This window comes from Oncorhynchus masou, chromosome 11 (genome assembly GCF_036934945.1).
Source record: "Oncorhynchus masou masou isolate Uvic2021 chromosome 11, UVic_Omas_1.1, whole genome shotgun sequence".
NCBI classification, from domain to species: domain Eukaryota; kingdom Metazoa; phylum Chordata; class Actinopteri; order Salmoniformes; family Salmonidae; genus Oncorhynchus; species Oncorhynchus masou.
Window position 1 is genome coordinate 28,280,303 of NC_088222.1, and position 16,708 is coordinate 28,297,010.

General features: G+C 41.6%; 2 protein-coding genes across 3 annotated transcripts; one reads left to right on the plus strand and one right to left on the minus strand.

Moving 5' to 3' along the window:
* Positions 1 to 1,119: 1,119 nt before the first annotated feature.
* las1l (LAS1 like ribosome biogenesis factor) lies at positions 1,120 to 6,541 on the plus strand. 2 transcript variants are annotated; one of them, XM_064978016.1, is made up of 14 exons: positions 1,120 to 1,183; positions 1,300 to 1,454; positions 1,665 to 1,790; positions 3,300 to 3,369; positions 3,538 to 3,619; positions 3,799 to 3,966; positions 4,064 to 4,110; positions 4,524 to 4,633; positions 4,763 to 4,848; positions 5,015 to 5,221; positions 5,315 to 5,462; positions 5,579 to 5,910; positions 6,022 to 6,172; positions 6,302 to 6,541. In XM_064978016.1, exons 2-14 carry the CDS (start codon positions 1,309 to 1,311, stop codon positions 6,390 to 6,392), a joined length of 1,764 nt encoding a protein of 587 aa, XP_064834088.1. In that variant the 5' UTR covers positions 1,120 to 1,183; positions 1,300 to 1,308; the 3' UTR covers positions 6,393 to 6,541. The 2 variants fall into 2 exon arrangements, with proteins under 2 accessions (XP_064834088.1, XP_064834089.1); XM_064978017.1 differs by having other exon boundaries at positions 1,147 to 1,454; positions 5,021 to 5,221.
* A 360-nt stretch (positions 6,542 to 6,901) lies between these two features.
* LOC135548424 (probable ribonuclease ZC3H12B) lies at positions 6,902 to 15,950 on the minus strand. The gene is made up of 6 exons (XM_064978018.1): positions 15,555 to 15,950; positions 12,483 to 13,279; positions 12,204 to 12,343; positions 11,633 to 11,867; positions 11,441 to 11,547; positions 6,902 to 11,343 (listed from the first exon to the last, which is right to left on the minus strand). The coding sequence occupies exons 1-6, from the start codon at positions 15,750 to 15,752 to the stop codon at positions 9,899 to 9,901; spliced, it is 2,922 nt and encodes a 973-aa protein (XP_064834090.1). The 5' UTR covers positions 15,753 to 15,950; the 3' UTR covers positions 6,902 to 9,898.
* Between the last annotated feature and the right edge of the window lie 758 nt (positions 15,951 to 16,708).

Genomic DNA, 16,708 nt, shown 5'->3' on the forward strand with positions numbered 1-16,708 from the left:
TTACAGAAATGGGATAGGCCAAGGTCGACTATAAAGGCCTGTCACGATGCATACAAATATAAGCCACATTTCGATACCAGCTAGCTAAAGTAGTGTAACGACCCTGGGTTTATAGGCGCGGAAATCGACCCTGCCGCACGAGCATGCTTTTGCGGTACAGTCGATAGCGCGCCGGATCTCGGGCTAGAAGGTCGAAGGTTCGAGACCTGCTCCCTGCCTGTTTCATTACAGTAGCTTACAATATATTTGATTTCCTGTCCATAAATACAAGTTATAATTCCCAATAAGTTTGGCCAGGGATGGGCAAATTTTATGGGAGTGGGGCCATAACAAATCTGAACTCAAGGGGCTGCAGTGACTCGAGGGTCTGCATACCCACGCACGAGCCGGCTCGAGGATTTTGGGGGCCCTAAACAAAATTTTAGCCCCCCTATTGACATCGTTTTAGAATTAATTTCCTGCAATTCTACACATTTTGCCATAGGGCGTAGAGAACATGTTGCACTTTTAAATAAAATATGCTGCAATTCTACACATATTGCCACGAGGCAGAGGGAAGATTTTGCAATTTTCTAACTAATTCCATGCAATTCTAGTAATTTTGCCATAGGTTGGAGAGACATGTTTGCCGTTTTTAACATGGATCTGAGTGAGTGTCAAACGAAATCAACGAGGGCCCCCTGGTCGGTAATTTGACCATGATTACTACACGTTTAGATAGGTAAATGCGTCGAGCCAGCTATCTAAAAATGTTTTGCTGACATGGCCTAATTGAGCGACTGTCAGTGACTGACATGAGAGGAAAACTGCTGATGCACAACCAATTTTCGAAATTGCACTTTGTGTATTCTACTATTCTAACTCTCATCAGTAAGTAGAGACCCCAACTGAGTTCCAAACAAAATGTTAGTTTTTGTTTTTATTTTATCTGCGGGCCTACAAGAGGGAAGGCTTTAGCCTACATTCATGCGCAACAACTATGACAATACATTACACACTATAATTGTATGATTGAATGGCAGACTAGATGTTAACTGTTATATTTACTTATTATTTCGTTGTTTTTTTTCTATTTATAGCATTATAATTTGGCGGGTGCAATAGCGGAACATTTCTGCGCGGTATCGGTTTCTTGCTGTTGCATTTAACCGACCCCACTCTAGTCTGTGGATGATGTTGGCAGGTTAGCATAGGAACATCCCATTTTGGTTAGCCTAGCTAGCTACATGGTTTGCATTAGAGCTAAACTAACTAGGTAAAAGCGGTTTGTCTCTAATTGTCTTTCTGTCGTTTTTTTAGCTGGTAAATATGAAGAAAAAAACAACAGAGAAAAGGGGCCATGTAGTTGCATGGATCAACAAAGCAGAATGGGACCAGGTGCTCGAGTATCTGTACTCAAAGGATTGTGCTTTACAAAAGTATGCATTACACCGAATATCGGCGTGGAAGGGCAGGTAAGGCATACACGTATTTGATCTTCAGATAATGTTTTCCTGTTGCATAATTACTATTTTGTTAGCTAGATAATTGCAGAATAGTTGGTTAGCTTAGCTTGTAGCTAACGTTAGTTCGTGTCCAACTCATCCCACCACTGCTGTTTTCTAGTGGACAAAGCCGTTCCTAGATGAAAAATATTATCACATTTGATTTTTTTCTTCTTTCAGATTTGCCCACAACACTCCCATCGCTGTAGAAAGCACAGCAGACCTGGTCAGATGTCAAATACTTGACAGATCAGGAAAACTTGACGCTGACGACCTGGTCTTGCTTTATGGAACAGCACTCATGAGGTTGAAATCGCTTTTTTAATGTTTAAATGTGCTCATACAAGTCCGGTTCATTGTTACATTTTCTCACGTGGCTGCATACTGTTGCAATCAATGTGTGTATATACAGTGCCAGTCAACAGTTGGACACCAACTCATTCAAGGGTTTTTATTTTTACTATGTTCTACATTGTAGAATAATAGTGAAGACATCAACTATGAAATAACACACATGGAATTGTGGTAACCAAAAAGTGTTTAAACAAATCAAAATAGATTTTAGATTCTTAAAACCTTTGCCTTGATGACAGCTTTGCACACTCTTGGCATTTTCTCAACCAGCTTCATGAGGAATGCTTTTCCAACAGTCTTGAAGGAGTGCCCACAAATGCTGAGCACTTGTTGGCTGCTTTTCCTTCACTCTGCAGTCTAACTCATCCCAAACCATCTCAATTGGGTTGAAGTCTGGTGATTGTGGAGGCCAGGTCATTGATGCAGCACTCCATCACTCTCCTTCTTGGTCAAATATCCCTTACGTAGCCTGGAGGTGTGTTGGGTCATTGTCCTATTGAAAAACAAATGATAGTCCCAGTAAGTGCAAACCAGATGGGATGGCATATCGCTGCAGAATTCTGTGGTTCACCTACAGTCTCACAAAGACACGGCGGTTGGAACCAAAAATCTCAAATTTGGACTTTCCATCGGTTTAATGTCCGTTGCTCGTGTTTCTTGGCCCAACCAAGTCTCTTATTCTTATTGGTGTTCTTTAGTAGTGGTTTCTTTTGCAGCAATTCGACCATGAAGGCCTGATTCACACAGTCTCCTCTGAACAGCTGATGTTGAGATGTCTGTTACTTGAACTATGTGAATCATTTATTTGGTCTGCAATCTGAGGTGCAGTTAACTCTAATGAATATCCTCTGCAGCAGAGGTAACTCTGGGTATTCCTTTCCTGTGGCAGTCATGAGAACCATTTTCATATAGCACTTGATTGTTTTTGCGACTGCACTTGAAGAAACTTTAAAAGTTCTTAATTTTCCGGATTGACTGACCTTCATGCCTTAAAGTAATGATGGACTGTCATTTTTCTTTGCTTATTTGAGCAGTTCTTGCCATAATATGGACTTGGTCTCTTACCAAATACGGCTATCTTCTGTATACCACCCTTACCTTGTCTCAACAACTGTTTCCCTCAAACACATTGAGGAAAGAAATTCAAGGCACACCTGTTAATTGAAATGCATTCCAGTTGACTACCTCGTGAAGCTGGTTGAGAGAATGCCAAGCGTGTGCAAAGCTGTCAAAGGCAAAGGGTGGCTACTTTGAAGAATCTTGTTTAACACTTTTTTTGGTTACATGATTCCATATATTATTTCACAGTGTATGTCTTCACTATTATTCTACAATGTAGTAAATAGTAAAAATAAAGAAAAACCCTTGATTGAGTAGGGGTCAACTTTTGACTGGTACTGTATATAATTTAAAAAACGTGTTTTATTGATTCCTCTATTGGCTTGATATTTTTCTCAATAGGTTTGTCAACTTAATTACAGAGCGTCAGCAGGGGAAAATTGCTCGTCCCCTCAGAAGACTAGCCAGCAATGTGAGTAATTGAAAAAAAAAATGTAATTCTTGGATCATGATTAATAAATCTAATATTATATTTTCCCCTGCTCACTACTCCTGAAATGATCATGTCATCTGGGGGACCTCACTATACAGGTGATGGAATAATAAATACATGTTTTTATTCTAATGGCTTTTTTAACAGTTGAAGATCCCTGAGTGGATTGTAAACCTCAGACATGACATTACCCACCGCAAGCTCCCTACCTTGAAATGGTGTCGCAAAGGTGAGCATGAACGAACAGATGACTTTTTCTCTTAAGAATTTCATAATCTCAGAGACCATGGGTTTTTATCCTCATCATCCTCAATAACAATATGATATCATTCCTACTTTCCATTGTGACTTTGGACTTTCTGCAGTGATCTTACTCTTAGTTGTGTTGATGTCTTTCCTATGTTGCAGGTTGTACGTTTGTGCTGGAGTGGCTTCAGCAGGAGTACTGGTCCAGGCAGCTGGGCAGTGGGCTGGCTGAGAACTGGGAGTCCCAGTCAGAGGGGGAGGATGGAGAAGATGAGCTTCAGAGGCAGGAGGATGAGCTCATCACCAGACAAAAAGAAATTGAATCCTACAGTAAGTTGGAAACATTTGAACACTTTAGATGCTACTTATTACCTAGTTACATTTTCAAAGGGTATTTAAAACAGCTTTTTTTCCCCTCTCTTTTCAGAGAAGGCACGCGAGTTATTGATATCTTTTGAAAAAGAGCAGTTTCAGGTATTTACACCCCCCGCATTACCCTTTGCCTGTTACATTTTTGAATTGATTTGTGAAATCCCTTAACAGCAGATTTGTTAGGTTTATTTGCACTGTATGCCATGTACGTCAAATGTATGTGAATCATGCATAATCAACATCAAGGACAATATGGTTGTGGGAAGTCCTCAAAACATTTAATCACAATTCATAACCACGTAATAATTTTCCTATGATTGTGACTCAACCCACTATATATTAGAGGGTGAAGACGTCTGTTCTCTAGTCTGCACAGCATTTCCTCTTCCATCTATAAATGAGGGCCTCTCAAGATAGGCATTTTGTTATTGACATCACTCTTGAGTGATTGGGTTTTCTCTACTGCCAGAAATGTTTATAGTGGTTGGTGGTCATTACTATTTTCTTTTGTTTAGACGTTTGAAGGATTTCTAGAGGAGGACAAACAGGCGAGCTTGTGGCCAGAACCCTCTGCAGACATGAGCTGGATCCTTGCCCAGATCAAGCACTTTGCACTAGAGTCTAGGTCAGTTAACACATGTATTGGTATTGCAGTGATTGTCAAATCCACAAACTGCATCAGATTGTATTCTACAAGAATAACGTAATTTAAAAAGCAAAGCTCCGGGCCCTCATTGTTCTTTTTCCCATATAGTGAAATACTAATAGATGCATTGATTGAGGATGGATTCATGGTTCCAACCATTGAACAACTGGTGTCACTTAGTGTCGACAACTCAGGTAAGACTGGGATTAGGAAGATTTTCTCCTAATACATTTCTTAAAATAAATCTGTGTGTAAATCCCATGTTGATTTTAGTTACAGATGTTGTAAGACTGGGAACATGTTAAATACTGTAAGCCATACACACTTACCTGAGTGACTAGAATGCCTTTGTTTTTGAAGATGCAGACCCCACTGCTCCCCACCTTCCTCGAGTTGTCCTGCGTTTCTGGCTGCCCCTCCTGAAGGATCTCAACTCTCAGCTCTTCATTCATCTCCTCCTGGAGAAACTGTTTGTGGAGCTGCAGCAGCTCTCTGAAGACAACCAGAAACACAGATCCTTCTACATCGCTGGGTGGATTTCTGAGGTCATCCTCTGCAACTCCAACAGTATGATCATTTTCTACCCCAATAACAAAATAACTCTATGTAAATACAAAACTGTGCTGGATTTACTGATGTGGATTAATTTTGTTTCTACAGAGAATGAATACCATTATGAATCGAAAATCCAGAGGAAAGCCAGACTGAAGGACAAGATCTTTATGAAACGCATCCAGCTGAGGTGGCAGCAACTCCTTGCAGCATGTCTGAATGCTCCCTGCGTGGCCACGCCTCACCTGCTCCAGCAGTAAGTGACTTCATAATGTACATACATCACTTACTGTGTTCTCCACTGTGTTGTACCAGCTTATGAAATATCATTTGTCATTATGTTTGAAAATGACTTACTGTTTTAACTTTTAGGATCCTGGAGGACATGGAACATCCGATGCCCTTGGACACCCGACAGAAGCTACTCAGACTGAGCAGTATCTACACTCAGGGGGCAGACTCTGGGTGTGATCCTCCCATGGAGCATTCAGGCCAGCCTAGTGGTATCTACACCCTGGAGAGCCTGCATGAGAGGCTGCGGGTGCAGTCCAGACGCCAGGTCTACATGATGCACCCAGGAATTGTGTCTGACTCACGCAAGGCCCTGCCAGAGAGAACCGAGGACTTCCAAGAGCACCTTAGCCCAGATGTCCTGGCCGAGAGGGCCGCGGAACTCAGGGGTTCTCCCTGGCAAGTTTGCACAGGTCAGTTCAGTTGTCATGCCAATTTGCAGAACATGAATCTGATCTGATTCCACAATATTTCATTAGAATATTACATTTGATCTAAATAGGTTTGTTTTCTCACCTGTCTAGACAAAGTCCAGTGGAAGAACTATCCTCTTGGGAAAGTTCCAGGCCAGTCAGATGACCCTTCCTGCCTAATGGTAGATAACTTCTCTACCATTATGGTGTTTGACCAGCAGGTGGAAATGGAGAATGCCACTCAGCACAATGCGCATGCAGGGTAAGAAACAAAATGTTATACTATATATCTGTAGGCATCCATAGAAATAAAAGTATGAGTAAGTAAGATCAACCATCACTAAGCAATTGTACTTAATCTGATCAGTAATGTTTCTCTTAATCTCTCCAGTGTCTCAATGCCACACAGAGTCACCATGGATGGGCTTCTCTGGACACAAAATGACATCAGCAAATTGAAAGCTGGCCTGCAGCTGTTTTAAACATATGCCAATACTGTAAAATAAAGGCCTTCACTGTCATTGATCTTCATCTGCAAACGCATTGCATTGTTTCTACTCTGACATGCCAAAAGCATTTATTTTATTTTTTTCCAGCAAAGGCACGTGGCAAATAAAAGTACTTAAGAGTACCCAAGATATTGTATTACGTTCTTTTGGTTTTAAATATTAAATTCCATCTTACTTGCAAACAAGGTTCCTGAATCCCTGTTATGCCACTAATGTCAATTACAATTGGCTAATTCTTATGAATTTAGTCAGAACAGTGTTCTGGAAATCGGTGTGTGGCACAAATAAATCAAAGTTTGTCACATGCACAGGACACAGTACCATTTAATTGCTTACTTACAAGTTCTTATAACAAAGGTGACGAGTTTCAGCAGCCATCTGAACCCCTCTGCTGGCCCTTGGATGGGGAACTGCTATAGAAAATCAAAATTCCGTTGGACATCAAAGAGAACACTTGACACGGCCAACAAAAGAACACTGTATAAACATAGTCTTGCTTTATTTGAGGAAACAAACACTTTGTCATTGAGACTTACATTTTGTTTGAGCCAACAGACCCAAAGAGTTCGTTTTGTCTTTTGGTAATTGTTTTGTCACTTAAAACAATTTTAAAAGCAATGCATTTATTTCAACATGGAATAGAACAAACTACTGCAGCTCATAACACACGGCCTAGTTGTCAACTCACTCTTATAACCCTTTTACATTGAAAAACCACAATACAAGACAGTTCAATGTAACTTTAGGACATGAGAGCTGCACTAATTCACAAATCTGACTTGGTAAGCGCATTTATCATTCATAATAGCACACATCAATATTGTTTTTGTTGTAAATCTCATAGTACCTGAGAATTTATATTGTGGGTGTATGAGAATGTACCATTTTAGGTAAGCTGATATTTAGAACACAATTCAAGGTTAATCTACACATTGGAAATTTCTGTAGTTTTTCAAACATCTACCTGCGGTGTTCAATTCCAACAAAATCAACTGCAAGTTGCTCAGACCACCAATATCAGACTGAAGTCAGTCATCACAAACAAGCCTCTTGTAAATTCAATGTAATTACAAAGGCTCACAGCAAAAATACAATTTCTCATTTGAAACAATAGAATTTAAACCAATATACTCTCACATGCTTTAAAATACTTAAGGCTAGATCAAGTGCCATTGGTGAGAGTCAGATTTCTAAAGTAAACCACAAATCAATAGTTATAATCTTGTCACCAAAAAAGGGGGTTATCCATCAAATATTTTCCCACAGGTTTTACCCATGTCCAATCAGAGGTAATTGACGCGGTCTCATAAATACTAAATCATACTGACATCTTCACTCGACTTTACTGTGGCAGTAGCCTAAGAGTTGAATATAGTATTATGTGGGTCAAATTATTATTTTTTAAAGTATTTATTTAATAAATAACCCCCTAGGTGTCGTAACCCAAGCATATGTGACTGACATTGCAACCTATTCAGTTCTGTGCAGCAGTTTTGGCATGTTTTTCAATATGTCAATACATTTAAATATAGATGGTATCAACACAGGAATAGAGCAGATATGGATAAAAAAGTTAGAGAGGGGTCACATTTTTTACCAAGCTGCTTGGGTTACAACACAGCAAAAAAACATTGATGCAACAAGTTAAATAGCGCATTGAAACTGTACAATGAGTGGTCATTTCAGTATTAATACATACACAGAGAAAGGACACGATGCTTACAGCTGCACACAGGGTATCTATGCACTTCCATGTAGCGCGTAAGTGTCCCTGTAAATTAACTACTGTGCCCAGTAAGAAAAAGTACATACCAATGGGCTACTCCCAGTGACACACAGTGTCACAAACATTATGGCATTGTATTTTTTTTTCTTAAATAAAACTTAATGATACTGTACATTTCATAAATATATTTTACAATCAAGAAATAGATACAATTTGTATCAACAAACAAAGGTCATTTCTAGACATTTTAGGCTTTGTTGTTTGCGGCACTTCAAAATGGGGGGGGGGGGGGGGCTCTCTTCTACTCTCATCAAAAATATGAAACATGCACGTCATGTCAAAAATAAACTAAATATGAACGTGCATTAGATATGGCCCAAGACCTTGATTTCAGATCATATTTTACTCACTGAGAAAAGAAACAATTCCATAAGTCTTTAGAAATGATATTATAACCAACATATTTCACATTATAATGAAACCTTTCAAGCGTGATGGAAAGTAGTGAGGGGAAAAGGTAGGCACGCAAACTGTAAGCCAAATGCCAGAAACAACCCTGACGGCAGCCTCGCATTCTGAGTGTTTCACAGGAAGAAACATTTAGGCAGTGTGTCACACCTTCTCATGAAGAGACAACAGGCCCAACATGGCCTGCTCTTAGTTCATGAAAAAACAAAAGTCAACAAAGCCCCAAAATTATTTTGGGCAAATAACATTCAGAAATGTTTTTTTGTTTTCTTTACATGTGTTCATTTATATGGGTTGTCTCTCAGCATTAATAAGGAAATGGATGCTTTTCTTTAAAGCATTTTGCCAAAGAGACTTCACCAGTTCCTTAGTAATTACAAATAAGTTATGTTAGACACAATGGAAGTGCCATTAAGTCAAATGCCAGGTCCCAATGATATATACACATGCTCAAAATGATTCCAATAATGTTCATGTAACACAGTTACATTAATGTAACTAATCAACAGAGCAAGCCATACAATATACCATAGGAAAGGCTTACAACACGGGTGTGATGTTACACTACTATCCAATCAATTGTCTGCGTCAAAACTACAATTGCTTTATAATGACAAGGTCAATTATCTATCTTTTTGGCATTATTTCAGCAGCTTTGAAATGGCTTTCATGTGTCATATGAGCACAGGTGTTTTAAGTCTGATCTTTCCCAGTTCTAGTTTGGCCTGCTTATATACGTGCACTCACAAGTTCTACCAAAATAGTAGCTTTGTAAAGTGAGATTGAGAAAATATATATATCATTCTAAATACTTACAGTGCTTAACATTTAAAAAACAAAAAAAACTGACCTCAACAACATAAGGATATTCATTGAAATCCATTAAACAATGACTGGAGAAGTGAGGTCATTCAGATATAAGGCCATTAAAATGTCAAAGTTCATGCTCTGAGGTATGGTTGCACTCACTTCCCTCTGTCTTTTACCACAAATCATTGCACAATAAACAACAAAGTCACATAGTATTTACATCAGTGTCAGATATGCACAATATTATCTAGGTATAGTGAACTAATTCCTCACTGTATCAAATGATAGAGGACTACGTTTAAATTCAAATACATAATCTTACCATCAGTCAAAGTTTCCCTTACATTTGATTATACTGATTTTGGGTTTCTGAATTTCATGAGGAGAAATTATTTTGATGACAATCAAATAACTTAAAATATAGAACACTAATACTATTCAGACAATTGTAGCTTCAAAAATAAAATAAAAACACTTAATGGCAAGACCTCAGCTTCGTGACAATGACAGCAGCGAGTTGTTGTGGGTCCGTTAGATGTGGGTTTTTCTCCATGACAGAGTGCACCACGAAAGCGGGGAAGATGTTGCAGAGGTTGCGGTATGTTTGGTACTGGTGCTCTGGGATGATATGGCGCTCCTGGTGCTCGGCTTGAGGCGGGTTCTCCCACGGAGACCTCCAGATCTGCTCCATCTTGTCAGGCATGCTGCGGACCATCACCCGCTCACAACACGGCTGCATCAGGCTGTTACTCAGGGGGTACGAGTGGTATCCATAGGATTCACTGCCGCAGGGCAGCGGGTCCCAGCTGGCATGCTGCTCGCGGCACAGTGGGGGTCTCCGCTGCCTCATGGGGTTACTCTCGTACAGCCTGGAGTCTGAGATGCTGTCCATGCGTGTCATGCCCAGGGAGCGTCCCGGTTGTGAGGACTGTGACGGGAGGACATTCTGAGGTAAGGGGTAGTCCCCTGGGCAGCTGGACCTGGCCCCAACAGCAGGGTGCTGGACATGCGGAGCCAGGTGGGATATGGACTGCTTCCTGCTTGGACCCTGCTTAGGCTGCTCAGGGCCATAGCTCTGCACTCGGGTCAGGGCCTCGTGGTGGAACCCCCCATGGGAGAAGGCCTGGAGTCTGCTCTGTGCAGGAGACTGCTGCCCCTTTATGCTCTCATCCAGGCTACTGTCCACTGAGCTCATGTATAATTCCCCATAAGAGGAGAAGGAGTCACTGTTAGAGTGGCTGAGGCAGGGCTCAGGGCAATGCTGGCTGGGATTTCGCTGATAAATCCCATGCTCATGCTCCATGCTACAGAAGCTGTCCACGTTGTGCATGCTGCTCATGCTCATGTTAGAAAAATCACTAAGCATAGAGTAGTATCCGTGGTCTGTGCTCACAGAATCATATTTAGGAAACTGTTCACTGTAAGTGACAGAAGCACCATGGCTGTTGGTGACTAGGATGGGTGGGTGTGGGTACTGTACACTAGACATGTGCTCCAGGGAGCTGTGGGTGAACTGGAGGGAGCCGGGTACTGGGCTGCTGGCTGATCGAGTGTTCAAGGCACCAGCCCCGTGGCTCTTAGCAGGCTGCATGGTGGGCACACTGAGGGCAGACACGAGGGAAGGCACAGAATTTGCCTCAGGTTTACGGACAGCAGACAATCTCTCCTCTGGCTCGCAGGCCACTGAGCGGATGCTGGGGTCAGACTGGCGCTTGGGGGCCACACGTTTAGCCTCAGAGCCACTGTCCCCCTTAGCTGTGGTGGGTCCAGTGCCACACTTGGCCAGGGCCCCCTCGCTCATTGTCTTTACAGCAGACAACTTGGCAAACGCTCTCAGTTCATCAGCTACTGACCGCTGAGGCTGGTTTGCACGCTCTGGGTGATAGTACTTGCACTTATGTCCATAAGTGCATTTTTTCCCTGTTTAAGGTGATATAAAAGAGAGCACAAGTTAAACAATATTGACATCAGCAGTACAACCACAAAAATAAAATCATAATTTGTTGAGACAACCTACCATATGGACAGGGTTGCTTTTTGTGCTCTGGAACAACAGGACGCTTGCGGAGGAAATTCTCTAAACTTGGACCATGTCTTCCTAAAGGATCATCAGGTGGCATGAATCTGAAACATAAAAGGAGAATATGCTTAGTCATTCTGTAGTTAATTATACTCCCTACCCAAGTCGCTGAAGGCTCTGATGACTTACTTATCATTGACAAATGAGTACATCAGCAGTCGCTCCTCTATGAACTTCTTCCACTCTGGCTTCTCATTCTGTAAGTCCCTGTAGTTGTCATTTGACACAATAATGCCATCAGAGTCACAGGCCAGCTTCACTATGAAGCGATCATCATAGCACACCACTCTCCTTCCTTGGACTCTTCTAGATGGGGTGAACACTAGGATCTTTTCTTTCTCTAGCTTCCGCAAAATGTCTTGGTCTGTGAAAAGAAAAGCATTAAATCAGTGAAGAACAGCAGTGTAAAAATTGTTACATAGAACTATGTAGGCCTATGTACCTGTGGTTTCACATTGACATTTTCTTATGCATTGCATTTGAAAACAAACTCAAATTAATTGTGGCTAAACATTTATCCAAATTCATGTTATTGTTCATTCAAAATTATATACTTTTTCTATGGGGAAAATGTAGCTCAATGTCAAAACATGTTGATTAAAAAAGCACACACACAGATGCCCCCCACCCCTCCCCCAACACAGACAATTTTTAGAAAACATCTTGTCTAATGTGGCTAATTGAAGTAGAGCTTTAGTACCTGTAATGGGGGCGTCAGGTCTCGACTGCTCTTTCCTCCAGGCAGGAACAAACACTGTGATGTCTTTGTGTCCTTTCTCCACAAACCAATCAACAGCCAATTGGATACCAAGGCAAGAGAACACCTCTTTGTTTCCATGGCTACAAAACAACACAACAAATCTAGTAAAAGGTCTGCTTGTAAAGCCAATTCAATTACAGCCATAAAAAAACAGATGGTTCAGAACATTCTGCATGAGGCGAGATTTGTTTTGATTGTGTGTGTCTAATAGAGACTTACCTCATCGCCACATTCGATCCATCAATGACGATAGGCCTGAGATTATCATAAGGATCCACAGAATCATCTTCAAGTGACACCTCCGGACTGACAGCCTCTTTGACACAGGGGCCTCCACGGGAGACGAACGTGCCGGTGTTACTGCTGGCTTGAACCTCCGGTTCTCCTTTATTACCAAGCCTTACAAGCTCAGCCAGAATGTCATTGATAAGGGCAGCAGCCCCTAACTTGTTCAGCACGGTCTCCACCTGTTCACCTGAGTATCCCAGCTTCAAGGCAAACTCCATCTTGGTTTGATACTCCTTGTCACTGGCATGTTTAAGCACTGCAGTGGCCTTGGTGTCTTCAATGCGCAGCTCTGGTAGAGTGCAGCTCTGGGAGAAGCTGGGCCGGTCCAGGCATGGAGAGCGACAGAGCTGCCGGTGAGGCTTGGTGGCACTGAAGGGCTCTTTCCTCTTAAAGCCGCCGCTGATCAGCTGCAGCTGATTCTGCTCCTCTGACTCGCTCTCTGAGCTGCTTCCCTCCTCAGACTCCCCACTGGGCTGCTGGGCCTCAGTCAGCTCAGGGGCCTCTTCCCTGCATGGGTGATTCTCCATTTTGATCTTCTCCACCATCGACCATGCCGTCATCACGTTCCTCTCGCCACCGGAGATGTCCACCACATGCTCCCTCACCTCCACCACAGCCTGAGAATCATACTCGATGGCTGACTTCAGCGCAGCCAGCTGTATGTGTAAAGCCAACGTTAGACGCTCCCTCTTTCGGTGAGCTGGCGAAATTAAGGACACTATGTAATCCTGGAGGAAAACAAAGGGTAATTGTCAATAAATCACCAAACTGGCCAAATGTCATCCCTGTCTATAAGCACAAGATTCAATGCATGTCTAATTCATGTGTAAATGTTAAGTATGGCCTCAGAGGAAATCTAAGGCCCCTGAACTCCCCATGAAATGTAAAAACTGGAATGGTGCAATGCACCAGACTCTTCAATAAATTGATGTGTCAATGTTAATTGTATCCGTTCCTGTTCAAATAAAATATAAATCTTATCCATTGTCATTGACTTAATGTAAAGGCTGAGATGCATGAGATTCCATGAGCATTTAAACAATAAATATGCATACAGACCCAAGTGCTTTAAAACAAATGGAAACGGATTGCATGTGCTCCTGAAACCGGTACTTCCCCAGGTCTTGCAGATAGTAGATTGAGAGCTACTTCCATTAGTGCTTCAAGAGGCTCAGCCCATGAAATGGGTTGCCTAGCAACACAGCCCTGTCATCAGCTAACTGCTTTTTAGCAGTCACGACTAACAGAACACAGTCCATCTTTCTCTAGGCAGCCTGGCAAACATGGTTAACGTAGCATGCCTCAAAATATGAGATTTATAATGTAAAACACTAGTAATATAAGGCGCATAAATCAATGTAAGAACCAAACACAACAAAAGCATTAATTCAGTACATTGCTACATATTTTCCCCAGTTTTATACAGATTGTGGTGGTTAGGATACATTGTCAAGAGCCAAAGCTAAGGGCAAAACAGACATTTGATAATCACATAAAAACAGAAAATGTCCATCTCTAGTAGTCTTTCTATGGTGTTCTTCTATCAAAGGGTAAAAATAATATAATGAGCCTTATGCTTATGATGAGCCTAAAGGTTTTATTGACTAACTTACTTAGAGAGCCTAATTATTTCCCCACCTCATATCAAAGAAAGTGAGTCAAGACTCTATAGAAAACATAAGATAATAGAGTAGATCTGGCCTGAGAAAGTGGTGGAATGAAACTACTGTACTTGATCCTTAGAACAAATATAGCTAGGCTATACATGATATGAACAATAACCTATTGGGAAGAGACGAGCACATTCAATAACAAAAGTGGCAGATTATTTTCAGATGTCCTCACAACATCAACACAAAGACATTTGTGTATATGTAGGAAACCTGATAGCTACCCCACACAACAATACTGATGTGTTGGAATTTCCTGGCATTACATGGCATAACAGCAAAGAAGCCCCATCCTTTCCCCCCTCCACAGAACAGGCTGAGGCACAGCAAGGCCACAAGACTAAAGCACTGCACATGCACAGGCTTGTGCAGCCCTGTCTCATAGCAACAAGTGGAACATGTGCCTTCAGAAGCACTAGATGGTTGGTCAAGCTGAAACTTAAATGGATGCTGAGGCCCCACAGCGAAGCTGCAAAGTACAGATATGCTGCAGTAAGAGGTCTCTAAAGCACACAACACAATGAGTAAGTCAAAACGATGTCAAATAAGGGGTCATTTAAGTAGCTATGATGAGGTTTGCAACATTAGTGCGACATGTTCGTAGCTGGTGCTGCTTACAGAATGAACGTTAGACACCAATGAATCCGTTCTAAGGTGAGCTAATACTGATTAGATAGATAGCAAGATCCTACGAGTTTATTTGGCACATTTGGCATCACGTTTCAGAAACATTCGTGCAAAGGGTAGCTAGCTGGGCTAGTTAATACTACTAGCTAGCTCACAATCATATCAAATAAATAAATACCTGTGATCATATTTCCCATACGTTACTGGTAACGTTAACGTCGTTGGCTAGATGAGATCGAGACCTGTAGACACTAGCTAGCTAACACATTAGCTGAAAAGCGTCCAACAGAAATGAACCACATCATTCAGGTCAATTTTGGCACTGTAAAAATGGCATATTTTCAGAGCAAAAAAAAATACTCAAACAAGTTGTATAGCACTAGCTAACTACGTTTGCGAAGTAGCTAACGTTAGCTACTATTAGCTGGTTAGCTAAGAATGTAGCAGTACCGTTAGTTAACGTATACTAGCTAGCTAACGTTAGCAACATAAGACTGAAAACAAAAAGGACAGTACGTTACATGTAACTCTAGTCAGACGTTACCAACTCCACTACAATAACAGATGAGCTTAATAAGCTAACCTTCGTTAGTACTAGTTAGCTGCAAACATTAGCCTGCTAGCTAGCGAACGTTACTCTCCAGTCCAGAGATCGATAGGCTGTTAAACACAAAGCATATGTTAACGTCCCAGAAAAGTTACATACTTTTGCCTTGGTGCAGTCATCTTCCTCGCCCTCTCCGACACGAACTATGATTATATTGCTGGTGCTGACATTTACGCTGTCGCAGTTTGACTCAGCGGATCCGTAGCTGACCCTCACCCGGAAAATACGCTCAATGTGCTGGATGGAGCGGTGAAGCAATGGGCCTGCATTTGCGGGCACTGCCAGCTCCAAAACCATTTATTATGATAAATCAACGACTCACGACTACAACGCACTCAGCTGTCTCACGAATTGCTTAGCTGTGATGTTTTGTTCAGAATGTAGTAAAGTAGATGTATTTAAATTATATAGCTAGCTAGCTATTACAGTCTATTCACGAACATTACAGCTAGCTAAATATCATTCATCATCCCCTCCCTTCATCATTTCTGACAGCCTCCCACATACTGTCTCTTAGCAACAAGTAGGACGCCCTCTGACGCCGATTCCGTGCAATGTCTGCTAAACTAAAAATAAACATTCTGGGACCGTTCCAGGTCGCCTTTTTGCAATCCCGCTGCATGGAGGATCATATTTTAGATTATCTGCAGAAGGAATTACCACCTCATAAAGCCAGTCCACTTTAATCAACACAGACTATTTTAACTGCAAATTCAATTTGGCTATTTATTTTCAGCAAACTTTCAAAAGTATTAGCAGACTTACATGGCCTCAAATATCATAACTCTTGTTTTGGTGGGCATTCCGTCTACAGGCTGTTATCATTTGAAATGTGCATGTTGAACTGAAATGTGCATGTCTTACTAAATACTACCCCCCATTCCTTATTATCTAGGCTACTGTATCACAATGTCCTATGTAAAACTGTTTTTAGCCTCGACACTAATGACTGTCATAAGGTAGTTGATTATCTGTGCGCATCCCCTGAACCCCAAGCTGTGCCCTCCTATGTACTTATCCTTCACTTCCCCCAACTCATTTTCAAGAGATTACCACAATCCCCTCTTTACCTAGGTTTATTCAGAGATTGCAACCTCCGTCCATTGTCCTTCCCTCCCGCTGTTTTTCCCCACACACCAGTAAGTACACTCTTTTGAAAACATCTGGGATACATCACAAAAGACTCCAAATCTTCTGGCCATCCTGAAGACAAAGCTTGTTTGCAGCCCAAAACATTGGAGGGCTATTGTTTT

Bases quoted from the DNA above. Each gene is read 5' to 3' on its own strand.
- las1l (XM_064978016.1), top strand. From the start codon at position 1,309: ATGAAGAAAAAAACAACAGAGAAAAGGGGCCATGTAGTTGCATGGATC. The intron at 5,463-5,578 runs GTAAGTGACTTC...TTTAACTTTTAG, and splicing joins ACGCCTCACCTGCTCCAGCA to GATCCTGGAGGACATGGAAC. The intron at 6,173-6,301 runs GTAAGAAACAAA...TAATCTCTCCAG, and splicing joins CAGCACAATGCGCATGCAGG to TGTCTCAATGCCACACAGAG.
- LOC135548424 (XM_064978018.1), bottom strand. From the start codon at position 15,752: ATGGTTTTGGAGCTGGCAGTGCCCGCAAATGCAGGCCCATTGCTTCAC. The intron at 11,868-12,203 runs GTACTAAAGCTC...TTCTTTTCACAG, and splicing joins ACCTGACGCCCCCATTACAG to ACCAAGACATTTTGCGGAAG. The intron at 11,344-11,440 runs GTAGGTTGTCTC...CACCTTAAACAG, and splicing joins AAAGCAACCCTGTCCATATG to GGAAAAAATGCACTTATGGA.